We start from the raw sequence: 17,210 nt of genomic DNA on the forward strand, positions 1-17,210 counted from the left end.
TGGGAGAAAAAAACTAAACTAAAACACTGCATGGGAAACCTCTAATCTCCACACTGTGTATGTTAAACCAGTGTTTCACACAGGCCATTGGAAACACTCTAGGATGATTGTGAGAAAGTAAACAAAGAAGTATAACTTGTTCTTTCTGACTTAGTCGATGTGATTTCAGCTTGTATGATGAGATGAGTCAGTTCAGGTGGTCGTGGTTACAACACACACATGCAAATGTACACAAACATTTGAAGTCACTTCTAGATGTGGAAAGTTACATAATCATGAAATATAATGAAAAATACTTTATTATTAATCCCAAAGGGAAAAAAAATTATCACAATGTGAAATGTAAAATGACAAGCTGTATTTCTGTTGGTTTTTCGCTAAATAAAAGCGATATTTCTATAGCTGCAGTTCTCGTAAGATCTCGGACGAGATTTAACGAGAATTGCGTCTTTGTCAGGTTGCCATGTAGCGTTGTTTCAGGCTTTTCCACTTGATGCAGAGGATTGTCTAACTCATTTCTCTAATTAAAACTCTGCATTTTGCTTTTGTTTGCTATTATGGATGGAAATGATATTTTTCACTTTAATTATTAGAAAAAAATGTTTCCATTGCCTCCATTCATACACACTGCACCATCTTTACCTCAAAAGAACTGGTCATGTGACTTCCTATGTAACATCTGTCGACGTGTAAAAGCAAAAAATAAAAAGCGTTTCCATTACATTTTTGTAATTAATTTCTATATCAACATATCTGGGAGACCACCTCATGGGAGCAGAAAACTTTTCAGTGATATTTGATAGGCTTTTCTAACCGTATGTATTTCTATTCCCAGTTTTTTTTATTGCCATATTTAGGTTTTTTCGTAATTCTAGGAGTGATGGAAAGGCAGCTAATGACTATATTCATGAGCACATCCTTTGTGGTCAAGTTTGGAGGAAAAATAACGGTTAATGGTGAGTTTTAGTGAGAACAAAACGATTTGACAGGATGAAGTTTTTTAAATCCAACATGCTTGAAATGTGTTTTGAAGGTTTGGTTTTTTTAGTTACAAACGTTAGTTAATCAGTGTGTTGTTTCCATTTCACAATCTTTTTTTAACATGCCATGTTATTCTAGAAGACTTAATAAATAAAACCATGCAGGAATCATTCAACCAACGCTGATCAATGCGTTTTGTGCCCTAATTAGAGCGATCAATGCAATGCTTTCAGCACCCCACAAGGCCATTACACACCATGGAATCAATGTTATGACCTATAAAGAAAGAAAACCACAGCATTTGATTTTACTTATTTATCCTTTTATATTTCTGCAATATTTAAATGTATATATTCCTGTCCATTTTCAGTCCATTTATTTTTCAATTCATATAATTGATTCAACATTTTTTATTTACATATTGTATTATTTTTTTTCTTAAGTTAAAAAATTCTTTGTTAGTGCAAGGGTCCCAAAGTGGGTCCTGCAGTTTTTCCATGTATCCCTGTTCCAACACACCTGGCTTCCATCACATAGATCCAACAGCACAATGACTGATTAGTTGGAGTCAGGTGTGTTGGAGCAGGGATGCATGGAAAACCTGCAGGACTCTGGCCCTCAGAAACTGGAACTGGACACCCCTGTGTTAGAGGAACCCCCACATTTCCATAAATATCTGACTTGTGAGCAGCTAAAGACTGAAGTTTCTAATGTTTTACCAAACATTAACCTCTAAGCTCATAATTTACAGCTTCATCAGTGACAATGAGGGCAGCCATTTAGAGCTGGGGGTGGAGGGGGGGGGGGGGTTATCTGTGAAAAGCTGAGGAGAAATCCAGTCTTGCAGAGTCTGGCTCATTGTCCCTCACACTGTCTGACACACAAGTGACTTCATTTTACTGTAAAGCTACTGATGACCACAGCAGCAGATGGAATCTGGTTGTTTCTGCGATTCCCACCAAAGCAGCGTAAATAAAAAACTCCTGCTGAAGGAGATCGATTCCCTCTTCTGCGTATGAAGAACCTGGACGCTCACTATCGCCTCCCAAACAGGAAGACGCAGCTCTTAACGTTTCTGTATACATGTGTGAATGACTTTCCCAACGCTGGCACGTCCAAACGAATCCCAGAGCATGACACATCTGTCTTGAATCCATCACGAGCGTGTGTGGACATATGTGTATATGCATGTCTCAGTCTTCGGACTTTCTGTTTACAGAGCCAAGAGGAATGTCGGTCAGTTTCCCTTCGAACAGAAAAAAACGGGATGTTGGTATTTCCTGAAACAAGCTGAGTCGGGACCCACTGGGAGGGAAACGCAGAGACTACAGAAGATCAGGAGGGTGAAAACTTCCAATTCTTACCTTCTGGTCATTAAATAGAAAGGTGTTTGGAGAGCCATCAGAACTGGTTGAAGGTTTTCTTACCATTTTAATGCTTTGAATTACATTGAGACACTGAGGAAGATTACGTCCTTCATCGCCACAGAAATAAATTAAATCAAACTGATTAGTTTGGCCAAAGCTTCAGACCAATAAATCAGTCTTTTTCTGGCAGCTGCTGCCAGGTTTTAGGTCTGGGGGTTAGGCCCTGAAGCGATGAGCGTACATGCTGCTACAACGCTTCTGTCAGCTTCGTAGTAATATCTTACTCCTGCCACACGATGTCAATTCACGCAACAGTTTGACAACCACCAAGAAAAACCCTGAATCATTTCCACTATGCATTGATGCATTGTGGGTAAGTTTGAGTCCACTACTTTTTCCTCTCTGGACAATTGGACACCCCTAAGAGGGTGGAACCACTATACAGGGAACAGTGTGGACGTTCCGACACAGCTAGTGTGGCCAAGTTAGCATTTAGCCTGAAATCCCCCCACAGTTGTCATGAAGGTAAACCTGACCTATTAAACCTAAAATTGATTTTTGAACCAGGCTGTAAACATGTTTATTTCTGCTGTAAACATGTTTATTTCTGCTGTGAAGCTCACAGCTCCCCTCTCAGCTCCACCTCTTTGCCCATATTTGTATTTTCCGGGCGAGACGACGCACATGCCCCTGTCAAGATGGTGATGGTAGGAACCGCCCACCGAGCTTCAACTCAGCTCTTCTGAAACCTACGGGTGACGTCACGGAAGCTGCGTCCATCTTTTTATATACAGTTCATGTTCAACAGCCTCGAAGAGTACGATGGGAGGAAGAACCATCAGCTATCAGGCTCCTCTCTCGTGGAACCAGATCCCAGATTGGGTGCAGGAGGGAGACTCCCCCAGATCAGGTTTAAAACCTCTCTTTAGTTAGGGAGTCTCGTCATTCTTTAGTTATGCTGCCGTTGGATTAGATTGCTGAGGAACGTCCATGATGGACTTCCTCTTCATCTCTCTGCTCCTCATTTTCCATGTACAACCACAAGACAGTATCGGCATCATTAACGTCTCTCTGCAGGTCTTTCTGGATAAAAACTGCATGTTGGTCTTTCCTGTCGTCTCCATTCCAACCAGTTCAGGCCGTCCTCTCTGAGTCGTTCTGCTGAAGGGGTTTCCTTTCCGCTGTCGCCTTGTGCAGCTCAGGATGGGGGATTGGATCCAAGTCCAGACTCAATTAAATCTGTGGATGTTTCAGAACTAGGATGTTTATTATGAACTGGCTCAAACTGATGTGTCTAAAGTGTCCTGAGATGGCAATGTTGTGAAGTGGAGCGATACAAATAAAGTTGAACTAAGTTTAACAAACAAAAACTGCAGCTTAATCGGCATCTTGGCGCCACAGCAGTCAAAAAACTTTCTGTGCTTTTTGGTCAAACACCTGACGACCCCAATGACATTTTTCCTTTTCATACCTTACCTCCTCAACGACCCCAGTACACACCTACATGGATTATCCAATGGGCATTATGGGCACAGGCCCTGGGGTCCACAACCACCTTGGGGCCCATGTAGGGCTCATGTAGGGCAAACATCAGCTTTTTGGACATTAAACAAAATGTACATAAAACCCAGATAGTTACACCACAGTGTGTAGTGTGTGGCTACTGGCACCACTGGCTGAGAGATGTTAGAAGTCTGTATCATTCACAATTTTCACAATATTGCGGTGGTGAAGAGGGTCCCTAGAACACTCTGGGCCCAGGGCCCTGTGCACTTTTGATCCGGCCCTGCCTACATGTACCTTCCTTACCTTAAACTGAGTTTCTAATTTAGGACAGTCTTTATTTCTTTTGACAGATTCAACAGTAAAAACTGAAGTTTTATCCCGATAACCTGATCAGTCGTCGGCAGAATATCTACATCCTCCACTGAGCCAAACGTCCTCCAGATGTTTGGATCTGTGGTCAACCATGAAGCCCTCCCTCTCTTCTCTGGTCCTTCCATCCTCGTCCTCATTTCCATCCCCTCCTGCAGAGCAACGCCTCGTCCTTTGCCTCTCTTTTGTGGTTTCCATACATGTCCTACTCTCTCCATTGTAACACACAGAGGCTGGTCTTGATCCCAGCGAAGAGGAGGGGAGTCGCTCGACCGCTCTCTGAATTCCACCTCACATCTGGAAACCATATTTTCTCTCTCTCCCTCCATCCCCGTCGCTCTGTGCTGTAATGTAAATAACCCTGTAATCAAACTCCTGCCCGAAAGCCTGACAGACTGGGTGGTGTGTGTTTGCCTGAGACAGAAACTCAGCCTACTTCTCTTCTTCCTCTCCGTTTCAGGTCCCAGCTGAGGTTTATGGGGCAATAAAAACAATCCACTTTTCTTCGACTCAACTCTCCTTCTATCTCATCACATGTGTTGTGTGTTAAAGCAACAGGAGGGCCACTAGCAGTTTATTTAAAACGTTCAGCTGAATTGTGAAGCTTTTAATGAGTTCACAACCGATGCGTCTCATTGCTGCACTGTGGAGTGTCCCGAAGGGATGCTGACAGATCCTCTTTTGTTGGTGTTTAACAAGCTGAAGGAGGACAATGACGACTCACAAATCGCTTGTTATAATCAGTTCATGTTTGCACACAATCAGCCCGACCAGAATGTTTGTGCAAGAAGGAACGTTTCCAGAGCAAACTCCGTCCTTTTCTTTGCTGGTATTAAAACTGCACCCAGACACCCACAGAAAAAAAACACAACCTCTATGTTCTCGCCTCTTTCCCCATCACAAGCTAAATCTTTGGTGATGTCACACTTCTGACTTGCCAATGGCTGCTCAGGAGACACATGACGGCATCTCTGCCAGCTCGGGTTCGAACGACTTCAACACGGACAGAAACAACCCTTTTGTTGTCGCAGGCAGAACAGCAAACAGCTGAACACTTGGCAGAGAAGACGGAGAGTCAAAGATGCCCTAATGATGAGTTAACTGATAATTCAGCAAGTTGTGTCGCCGTAACTCCCAACTGGACCACCAGACGACTTACTGTGGGGAATATTAACTTATTACCAGTCACTTCATCCCACACGGTGGTGGAGTTAACCTGCTCTAATAGCTCTTTAGACGGTGTTGGACCGGACTGGGTTACAGTGAGCAGAGGCCTGTAATGCAGTCGGATTAGTGGCTTAGTGCAGGAACTTCAGGTTCAACTTTGGATTTCAGTGTCATGAAGCTTCAGGTTCACTTCTTAGGCGCCGAGCAAAGTTTGCTGAGAGGCCAGCAGGGCTCCACGCCGGTTCTGGTTCTGCTCGGGCTCCGCCTGCCGATGACGTCACACTGCGGCGCTCCATGAAAAGCTTGTTGTCTCTGATTTATCAGTAGATATTTTTGTTTTTTTACATTTTTCTTTTGGCAAACTAAACATTTTTTTCCCGGATCAATAAAGTTCCTTTTAATCTGAAGATGAATCGATCTTATTATCATGGCAACTTTTCAACACGTTGCAAACGTGCTTAAAACCAAGCGCCACCAAGCGGCGTTTGGCCTGCTACTGATACACCTTTACATCTAATGCAGCCACAAAAAAAACAACATTAATCTGGGATTTATGTAAAATATCTGCTTAAATTGTGACTTAATATTACAAATCCATCCATCCATCCATCTTCTGCCGCTTATCCGGGGTCGGGTCGCGGGGGCAGCAGCCTAAGCAGGGAAGCCCAGACTTCCCTCTCCCCAGCCACATTTGCCAACTCTGCGGGGGGATCCCGAGGTGTTCCCAGGCCAGCCGAGAGATGTAATCCCTCCAGCGTGTCCTGGGTCTTCCCCGGGGTCTCCTCCCAGAGGGACGTGCCTGGAACACCTCACCAGGGAGGCGTCCAGGAGGCATCCTGACCAGATGCCCGAGCCACCTCAACTGGTTCCTCTCGAACGCGGAGGAGCGGTGGCTCTACTCTGATCTCCTCCCGGATGACTGAGCTCCTCACCCTATCTCTAAGGGAGAGCCCGGCCACCCTGCGGAGGAAACTCATTTCAGCCGCCTGTATACGAGATCTCGTTCTTTCGGTCATGACCCACAGCTCATGACCATAGGTGTGGGTAGGAACGTAGATCGACTGGTAAATCGAGAGCTTCGCCTTCTGGCTCAGCTCCTTCTTCACCACGACAGACCGGCACAGAGTCCGCATTACTGCAGACGCCGCACCGATCCGTCTGTCGATCTCGCGCTCCATCCTTCCCTCACTCGTGAACAAAACCCGAGATATTTAAACTCCTCCACTTGAGGCAGGACTTTCCTCCAATATTGCAAATATGAACTAAAAAGGAGTCGCTAACATTAAGTCAACCTGGTATTTTCAGTTGTGTAATTTCCCGATGCCTTCCGAATGGCGGCCTTTCTCCTCTCGGGAGTTTTAGAAGTGGTGGTCCAGCTGTGGTCAGTCCCGTTCGATCAGTAATGATGATTTCTTTATAAACGTTGTCGTGTATCCCACAAATAAAAGCTACAATCCCACTTTGCTGAAAAACGACTTCCGTAAGTTGTTCGGACCAACCACAACTGTCTACCCAACATCCAGCCAATCATCAGTAGGCGCAGAGCCCCAAGCAGATCTGGTACCTACACCGGTTCCGTTTCCTGAACCTCAGTTGGTTGAGAACGTGAAAAGTCAGATTTCAGCTTTAACAACAACAACAAAAAAGTTCCTCATTGTAAATCGTGACATCAAATCAACAGTGGACAAGTTCCAATTTAGTTTTTTTGCCCGTATTGGTCGCTAATGTTCACAGAAGTGCTGTGCAACACAACGTTTCAACAAAGTTTTTGCTATTTTTAATATTTTTTAGAGAAGCAAACAACAGAAAAAAAAAGGCAAATGTGGAGCTGGTTTATACATAATATACATAGACACCTTACTGGAGTGTAACCCAGCGCGTCTCCTCGCTCTACGCTAGCACCAGAACCAACTGAGTCAACACAGAGAGAGGAACTACACCCGTATGATTGCAGTAACTGGCGTAGTATTCATAGCAGATCAGGTGGAATTACTTCTGACAAGAAATATCCAACAAGAATGTCGGATTTTTAACATTTCTAATATTATGTCATCGGAACTAACTTTATTTGGCTAACAACAAAATGCTAACGACAGGAAAATTGGGTTAAAATGTGGGTATTTTTGTCATTTCGGCATATTCCTTCCCTGTACATCCCCCATGACTCTTTATTAACTTAATTGTTTACTGATTTTTAAATTTGTGGTTACAATAGTGTATTACTGTACTGTTTTCTGTGTGTGTTCTTTTATATTGTTCACCACTTTGGGAGCAGTGTTACTGTTTGGAAATGTGCTATATAAATAAAGTTGACCTTGATCTTGACCATACACTGGACGCATCCAAGATGGCGGTCGCGCTGCTATGTCAGCTCCAATAGGCAGCGTCAGTCTGTGAGGCGTCTACCTATTTTATGTCTGTGGTGTCAAGTGTTCATCCTTGGAGTTGCCGGAGAACCACCAAAGAAGAAGCTAAGCCAGTTCACCAGAAAACACCAGGATTCTGAGATTCGAGAACAGAACCAGAACGGTGTCTAAAAGCGCTACTTATGATCTCAGCTCATCTACATGTTGTTGCATTAAGCGGCCACCTGGGGGCAGTCTCACAACTCAACATGTAGCATCGTCTACAGATGTCTTAGCGTCGCCAGCTGCATGTTTGTCTGTTTGCGTCTGAAAATGATCAAATGCATAAAATAAAAAAAACACTTTCCAGTTTGCTTTAATAGGAAAACATCCAAACTTTCGACTGGTAAAAAAAGGAAAACGGATAAAAAGAAGTAGCACAGCAGACAGCGGTGGTCTTTGCGAGCACTGAATGCGTCGCAGCCATAGACTGTTTATAAAAGGATGGACAGAGCCTCCGTGACATCACCCGTAGGTTTCTGAAGAGCTGAATTGAAGCTCGGTGGGCGGTTCCTGCCATCGCCATCTTGGCAGGGGCATGCGTGTCGTCTCGCCCAGAAAATACAAATATTGGCAAAGAGGTGGAGCTGAGACGGGGGCTGTGAGCGTCATGGTGGATGATTGACATCGAGCGAACTCAGAGCTTTCTGTAGCTAAGAGCTAACCCGGAGATAACGGGAACTAACCAGCTAACGGAGGTAAGCGGGCTGAAGTTAAGTCACGTTGCTAACCGGCTAAAAGGCGCAGTTGTTTTACATTCTTCTTACTTGAAGCGGGAGATTGGGTACCTGTCAATCAAAAGGACACGCCCCTAAATATGCCAAAAAAAAAATCACTCCTTCATGACAACTGTGAGTGTCATGAAGGAGACCTATTAAACCTAAAATGGATTTTTGTACCAGGCTGTAAACATGTTTATTCCTGCTGTAAACATGTTTATTTCTGCTGTAAACATGTTTATTTCTGCTGTGAAGTTGGTCTTTTTAACATGGGAGTCTATGGGGATTTGCTCTGTTTTGGAGCCCCTAGTGGATGAAGGGGGAATTGCAGTTTTATGCTCTTACGCATAGGCTTCAGTTTTAACGGCCGAAGGATCCATCCATCTTTCATATATGGTCTATGATCGCAGCCCTTTCTTCATCTTTGCTCCTTTCACAAGTTGCATGTCAGCTGTGCTGCTCAACACTGCCCCCGCAGTTTCCTGGTGGTACTGCTCCATTTGCTCTGTGTAGATATGCCACTGCAAGGCTCCGAAAACAGATGGAAAAGATGCAGAAGATAGAAAAATGCTTCGTATCCGTCTTTGTCGTAGAACATAAATGACCTTTTATTCTCTTTTTATTCAGAAAATAACCGTTACTTCATCTCTAACAGCATAAATTCCTGTTTTTATCCCGTCCAGATCCACTAAAAACACGTTACAAACTTACTGTGTGGTGCTCGCTTGACCTTTGTGGTATGTCCTTTTAATAAAACAGGAAGCGTTTCAAGTCTTTTATTTTAGCTGATATGAATCTCAGTCATTTGTTGCTTCCTTTAGAGAAACAATAACAAGAGGCAGCTCTGCTTCAAGCTGGACTGGATACAAGGAAAGCCAGAATAACCAACCGTCCAGGTAACAGGGACATCTTTAATCATGTCTCAGCGGTAGCATGTCCTCAGAGGTAAAAGCTGGAGGAGTTTGTTCAATGACCCTGTGACACATGACCTGATCAGGCATGTAATCAGGAAGGCTGCAACAAGCCACACATCAAGCCTCTCAGTCAGATTAACCATGCTGATGCGCTAAAGCTCACCTATCCTCGTCCAGTGCGATAATACACACTCCCTTTCTCCCTGATGACTCGAGCAACATCATCGTTTATCAGGGAAGATAAGAAGAACTGTGCATGCTTTGTTATTTACAGCATGAAGAAACTCGTGCCAGCAGGGCTGTGTGTGACTTCTTTACATCAGCAGATCAGGGATCAGTGGAGTCTTTCTTCCTCTGACGGCTTGTCCTGAATCAGTTCATGTCTTTGTTCAGGATTACAGCACTTCTCACACCGTGAAAGATAACTGTTTAATCTGGACTGTCCTTGACCTGCCTTCGCCAAACACCGGGCGAAAACACAGACAAACTCTGGGATGAAGAATGTGTGTGTTGGTATGAACTTACAGATCTGACAGCTTTGCAAATTCACTCTTCTCTTTAACCCTTGAAACTTTTAAATCTAGCAGTCTGTATTTAAATTAAAAAGGTTTAAATCCCTGATTTAAGCAGAAAAAATGTCTACTTTAATGTAGTTTATAAGAAATCCATTGATTTGAATGTAAAATACGCATTTTATGCAGATGTTCATGAGAAGGTCCGCTCCTTTACCAGCAGCGGGGGCCTGACCTGCTGATGCCCCAGCTGGTTTTGAATGACAACTCCGCCCACCCGGCTCGCCTCCGGGTCACCCGGGAGCTAAATGGTGCGAACCAACGCACAACAAACTGACCTCAATCACTTTATTTGGGTTTAATCGTGTTGGAAAAGTTGTTTATCTGAAAGTAAAGATCATTATTTTGCTGTCAAGCTTTATTTTTGTCCCAGCAGTTTATTTAGCAAAGTAAATAAACACACATTAAGTTAAAAAAAAAAAATCCTCTGAAATAAGTCTCAGCTGCTTCTGTGACTTATTAAAATCCACTTCAGTCCACGCACAGACAGCAGCAAACCACTGCAAGCCATCAGCCTCACACACATGCAGACTATCGATACCCGATCAGACAAATGTGCGGAGAAGTTGCTCCAAAAAGCACAAAGAAGAAGAAACTCACCGTGTCTGCTGGAGCTCGAACGGCCTCAGAGTGAAATCATCCCTCAGAGACTGGAACCAAGACATCAGTCCTGCTGGTTTGCTGCTGATTGGATTATTTGTCTCAGTCCTGAAACGCTGCTTGGCGGTGCTGCGTTCACAGGCGGCTCGGAAAATCCTCCACTCTGACGTTTCCTTATGTCAGCCAGAACTTAGTCCAGCTTCTTTCAGGAAAATGTGTCTGGGTGGATTTATTGCCTTTTAATCTCATTATCTATGTAAAAACCAAACAAAAATAAAAGTGTTGTTGATGATAAGAGACATTTCAGGCTCCAAGCAGAAAGTTGTGAGCAGATCTGGAGCTAAATGACATTTAGTTGTTCTGGTTTCTAAAAAAAAAAAAAAATAAAAAAGCAGGAAAAAAAAAAACCCAAAACAAAACAGATTTTCTGAGTAATTTTGAGATTTGTAAAAATAAAAAGATGAATAAACATCATTAAAATCCTGAATAGAAAAAATAATCAGACCCCCCCCCTTCAGTTTTCATTTTATTTATATTTATCTAACTCATTTATTATGTTTGTATATTAACTTATATTTACTCACATGTAATTAATATATTTAATATTTAGCTGATTTTAATTTATTCCTGTCTTTTTCTTTTGATTAGTTTGTGTGTTTATATAAATATAAACAGATTAGGTGTTAAAGGAAAACAGCCGTGTCTTCAGTGTTATGTTCAGGGTTCAACACTTGGATATTAATAACTACATCACACCGTGAACAGTTATCAATAAAGATAAAACTCTTGTTTTCTCAACTCACTCAAGGGAAATAATTCATTTCTTTAAAGAAATGTGTGTGGATTAAATTCATATTCTCTTATTAGATATATAAAATAAAAAGCCTTTTAAGTCACCAGTAATAAAACTCTCACAAAGTTCTTTATTAATCAGCAAATTAAATCTTTTCTGACTGATTTAATTCCTTAAAATGAAATTTTCTGGATAATTGAACGTTTAATTTGTTGCATAAGAAGACAAAAGGTAAAAATAATAACAGCAGTGATTCAAGTGTTACGTTCAGGGTTCAAAATTAATAATACATTATAGAGGAAAGACTTGCTGTTTGTGGTTGAGTCAGATTCATTAATAAATCTAATAAATTATATTCTAAATAAAATAAGTAAATAATAAGAAGAATTTGGCTTTTTGTTTGTCAGATGATTCCAGTTCAGTTTGCTCTCCAAGTTCTGTTTTCAGAGGGGAACCTGAACGCATCAAGAGCGGAGAGCTGAGCGCCGCCCAACTAACTAACTAACTAACTAACTAACTTCCGTTAAGACAGGAAAAATAAAATGTCCCCGACCATGATTATGATGATGCTGATGATGATGATGTTTGTTTGGAAGAAAATTTGTCTCATCCGATTTTTTAATTCTTTAATTCTTAAATTTTAAATACTTAAAGTTTTCTGCAGTGAAATCGTGTTTCTCAACTTTTTGTATCTGAATTTAACTTAAATATGTAAAATATTATTTTTACATGTTCTGTATTTGAGGTTTCTCATAAAATAAATTTAAAATAAAATAAAATAAAATCCTAATTCAGAGTATAAACATTCAGGACAGTAATGATATTACCAAAATAATATTTTATCAAAATAAAAGTAAACTATAAATAATAGATTTTATTCCTGAGGAACTTTTAATGAACTTAAAGATGCTTTTCAAAATAAAAGACAAGAGCTATAGACGAGAAGTTTGTAATAAATATTTTAAACATTTTAAATAAATTTTTAGTGAAATAATTCTTCATTTTATAATGTGTAGAAGTTATTTCAGATACAAAACTTAAGCAACAAAGTTTTAGTGTATAAATGTATAAAATCCTGATGAGATGTTTACTTCCGTTGATCTTTTAGTCAACTCAACGTGGCCAGCAGCAGCAGGATGGATGGATGCCGCGGCTGCAGCTGGTTTTTATGCATCTAAACGTGGTTTTAGCAGACATGTTAAATATCACTTCATCTGAACAATCTTCCATTTTTCTTCTTTATTTTCCTTCCAGCAGAAAAACTTTCCTGAAACTTTTAAAGTCATCTGGAGCAAAAACTTCTCCAGACTTTATCTTGTAGCTGAACATCTTCTGTTTGTTTATTAAGCCACTTACTGACCCCTAAATCATTCCAGCATAAAAACACGTCTAACAACAACGAACCAGCATCGTGTCGACACATAAACGTCATAAAAAGCTCATTTCAACAGTAAAAACATCATTTATTTTCTTTTACCTGCAAAAATCTGTTTTGAAAAACATAAAATTGGAAAACTGGACATTTTCTCTGCACAACGTTTTTAAACAAGAGGAAGCAGGACAGGTGGAGGACAAAGAAATGTCGGGTTGACATCATCTGAGAGTCCTGAAGCAGGACCTGAGATCAGACGTGGAGAAGCCGAGGTTTCCTCCGCAGAGCTCCACGCCGCTGCAGCATCAGAGGAACATCTGGACAGAAAACCTGCAGCATCAGAGGAACATCTGGACAGAAAACCTGCAGCATCAGGAGAACATCTGGACAGAAAACCTGCAGCATCAGGAGAACATCTGGACAGAAAACCTGCAGCATCAGGGGAACATCTGGACAGAAAACCTGCAGCATCAGAGGAACATCTGGACAGAAAACCTGCAGCATCAGGAGAACATCTGGACAGAAAACCTGCAGCATCAGGAGAACATCTGGACAGAAAACCTGCAGCATCAGAGGAACATCTGGACAGAAAACCTGCAGCATCAGAGGAACATCTGGACAGAAAACCTGCAGCATCAGAGGAACATCTGGACAGAAAACCTGCAGCATCAGAGGAACATCTGGACAGAAAACCTGCAGCATCAGAGGAACATCTGGACAGAAAACCTGCAGCATCAGGAGAACATCTGGACAGAAAACCTGCAGCATCAGAGGAACATCTGGACAGAAAACCTGCAGCATCAGGAGAACATCTGGACAGAAAACCTGCAGCATCAGGAGAACATCTGGACAGAAAACCTGCAGCATCAGAGGAACATCTGGACAGAAAACCTGCAGCATCAGAGGAACATCTGGACAGAAAACCTGCAGCATCAGAGGAACATCTGGACAGAAAACCTGCAGCATCAGGAGAACATCTGGACAGAAAACCTGCAGCATCAGAGGAACATCTGGACAGAAAACCTGCAGCATCAGAGGAACATCTGGACAAAAAACCTGCAGCATCAGGAGAACATCTGGACAAAAAACCTGCAGCATCAGAGGAACATCTGGACAGAAAACCTGCAGCATCAGAGGAACATCTGGACAGAAAACCTGCAGCATCAGAGGAACATCTGGACAGAAAACCTGCAGCATCAGGAGAACATCTGGACAGAAAACCTGCAGCATCAGAGGAACATCTGGACAGAAAACCTGCAGCATCAGAGGAACATCTGGACAGAAAACCTGCAGCATCAGAGGAACATCTGGACAGAAAACCTGCAGCATCAGAGGAACATCTGGACAGAAAACCTGCAGCATCAGAGGAACATCTGGACAGAAAACCTGCAGCATCAGAGGAACATCTGGACAGAAAACATGCAGCATCAGGAGAACATCTGGACAGAAAACATGCAGCATCAGAGGAACATCTGGACAGAAAACCTGCAGCATCAGGAGAACATCTGGACAGAAAACCTGCAGCATCAGGAGAACATCTGGACAGAAAACCTGCAGCATCAGGAGAACATCTGGACAGAAAACCTGCAGCATCAGAGGAACATCTGGACAGAAAACCTGCAGCATCAGGAGAACATCTGGACAGAAAACCTGCAGCATCAGAGGAACATCTGGACAGAAAACCTGCAGCATCAGAGGAACATCTGGACAGAAAACCTGCAGCATCAGGAGAACATCTGGACAGAAAACCTGCAGCATCAGAGGAACATCTGGACAGAAAACCTGCAGCATCAGAGGAACATCTGGACAGAAAACCTGCAGCATCAGGAGAACATCTGGACAGAAAACCTGCAGCATCAGGAGAACATCTGGACAGAAAACCTGCAGCATCAGAGGAACATCTGGACAGAAAACCTGCAGGATCAGGAGAACATCTGGACAGAAAACCTGCAGCATCAGAGGAACATCTGGACAGAAAACCTGCAGCATCAGAGGAACATCTGGACAGAAAACCTGCAGCATCAGGGGAACATCTGGACAGAAAACCTGCAGCATCAGGAGAACATCTGGACAGAAAACCTGCAGCATCAGAGGAACATCTGGACAGAAAACCTGCAGCATCAGAGGAACATCTGGACAGAAAACCTGCAGCATCAGAGGAACATCTGGACAAAAAACCTGCAGCATCAGGAGAACATCTGGACAGAAAACCTGCAGCATCAGAGGAACATCTGGACAGAAAACCTGCAGCATCAGGAGAACATCTGGACAGAAAACCTGCAGCATCAGAGGAACATCTGGACAGAAAACCTGCAGCATCAGGAGAACATCTGGACAGAAAACCTGCAGCATCAGGAGAACATCTGGACAGAAAACCTGCAGCATCAGGAGAACATCTGGACAGAAAACCTGCAGCATCAGAGGAACATCTGGACAGAAAACCTGCAGCATCAGAGGAACATCTGGACAAAAAACCTGCAGCATCAGGAGAACATCTGGACAGAAAACCTGCAGCATCAGAGGAACATCTGGACAGAAAACCTGCAGCATCAGAGGAACATCTGGACAGAAAACCTGCAGCATCAGAGGAACATCTGGACAGAAAACCTGCAGCATCAGGAGAACATCTGGACAGAAAACCTGCAGCATCAGGAGAACATCTGGACAGAAAACCTGCAGCATCAGAGGAACATCTGGACAGAAAACCTGCAGCATCAGAGGAACATCTGGACAAAAAACCTGCAGCATCAGGAGAACATCTGGACAGAAAACCTGCAGCATCAGAGGAACATCTGGACAGAAAACCTGCAGCATCAGGAGAACATCTGGACAGAAAACCTGCAGCATCAGAGGAACATCTGGACAGAAAACCTGCAGCATCAGAGGAACATCTGGACAGAAAACCTGCAGCATCAGAGGAACATCTGGACAGAAAACCTGCAGCATCAGGAGAACATCTGGACAGAAAACCTGCAGCATCAGAGGAACATCTGGACAGAAAACCTGCAGCATCAGAGGAACATCTGGACAGAAAACCTGCAGCATCAGAGGAACATCTGGACAGAAAACCTGCAGCATCAGAGGAACATCTGGACAGAAAACCTGCAGCATCAGAGGAACATCTGGACAGAAAACCTGCAGCATCAGAGGAACATCTGGACAGAAAACATGCAGCATCAGAGGAACATCTGGACAGAAAACCTGCAGCATCAGGAGAACATCTGGACAGAAAACCTGCAGCATCAGGAGAACATCTGGACAGAAAACCTGCAGCATCAGGAGAACATCTGGACAGAAAACCTGCAGCATCAGAGGAACATCTGGACAGAAAACCTGCAGCATCAGGAGAACATCTGGACAGAAAACCTGCAGCATCAGAGGAACATCTGGACAGAAAACCTGCAGCATCAGAGGAACATCTGGACAGAAAACCTGCAGCATCAGGAGAACATCTGGACAGAAAACCTGCAGCATCAGAGGAACATCTGGACAGAAAACCTGCAGCATCAGAGGAACATCTGGACAGAAAACCTGCAGGATCAGGAGAACATCTGGACAGAAAACCTGCAGCATCAGAGGAACATCTGGACAGAAAACCTGCAGCATCAGAGGAACATCTGGACAGAAAACCTGCAGCATCAGGAGAACATCTGGACAGAAAACCTGCAGCATCAGGAGAACATCTGGACAGAAAACCTGCAGCATCAGGAGAACATCTGGACAGAAAACCTGCAGCATCAGAGGAACATCTGGACAGAAAACCTGCAGCATCAGAGGAACATCTGGACAAAAAACCTGCAGCATCAGGAGAACATCTGGACAGAAAACCTGCAGCATCAGAGGAACATCTGGACAGAAAACCTGCAGCATCAGAGGAACATCTGGACAGAAAACCTGCAGCATCAGAGGAACATCTGGACAGAAAACCTGCAGCATCAGGAGAACATCTGGACAGAAAACCTGCAGCATCAGAGGAACATCTGGACAAAAAACCTGCAGCATCAGGAGAACATCTGGACAGAAAACCTGCAGCATCAGAGGAACATCTGGACAGAAAACCTGCAGCATCAGAGGAACATCTGGACAGAAAACCTGCAGCATCAGAGGAACATCTGGACAGAAAACCTGCAGCATCAGAGGAACATCTGGACAGAAAACCTGCAGCATCAGGAGAACATCTGGACAAAAAACCTGCAGCATCAGAGGAACATCTGGACAGAAAACCTGCAGCATCAGAGGAACATCTGGACAGAAAACCTGCAGCATCAGAGGAACATCTGGACAGAAAACCTGCAGCATCAGAGGAACATCTGGACAGAAAACCTGCAGCATCAGGAGAACATCTGGACAAAAAACCTGCAGCATCAGAGGAACATCTGGACAGAAAACCTGCAGCATCAGAGGAACATCTGGACAGAAAACCTGCAGCATCAGGAGAACATCTG

At 43.2% G+C, this 17,210-nt stretch overlaps 1 protein-coding gene across 1 annotated transcript in view; it reads right to left on the minus strand.

The window, feature by feature from the left end:
• Positions 1-10,700, minus strand: part of LOC306762935 (uncharacterized protein) — a 64,440-nt gene extending 53,740 nt beyond the window's left edge. The window contains exon 1 of the mRNA XM_079249588.1: positions 10,601-10,700. Within this exon, the coding sequence (XP_079105714.1) occupies positions 10,601-10,665 (65 nt within the window). The 5' untranslated portion in view covers positions 10,666-10,700. The remainder of the gene's footprint in view (positions 1-10,600) is intronic.
• Positions 10,701-17,210: the final 6,510 nt, after the last annotated feature.

Source organism: Telmatherina bonti (assembly GCF_933228915.1).
Source record: "Telmatherina bonti genome assembly, chromosome: 12".
NCBI lineage: Eukaryota > Metazoa > Chordata > Actinopteri > Atheriniformes > Telmatherinidae > Telmatherina > Telmatherina bonti.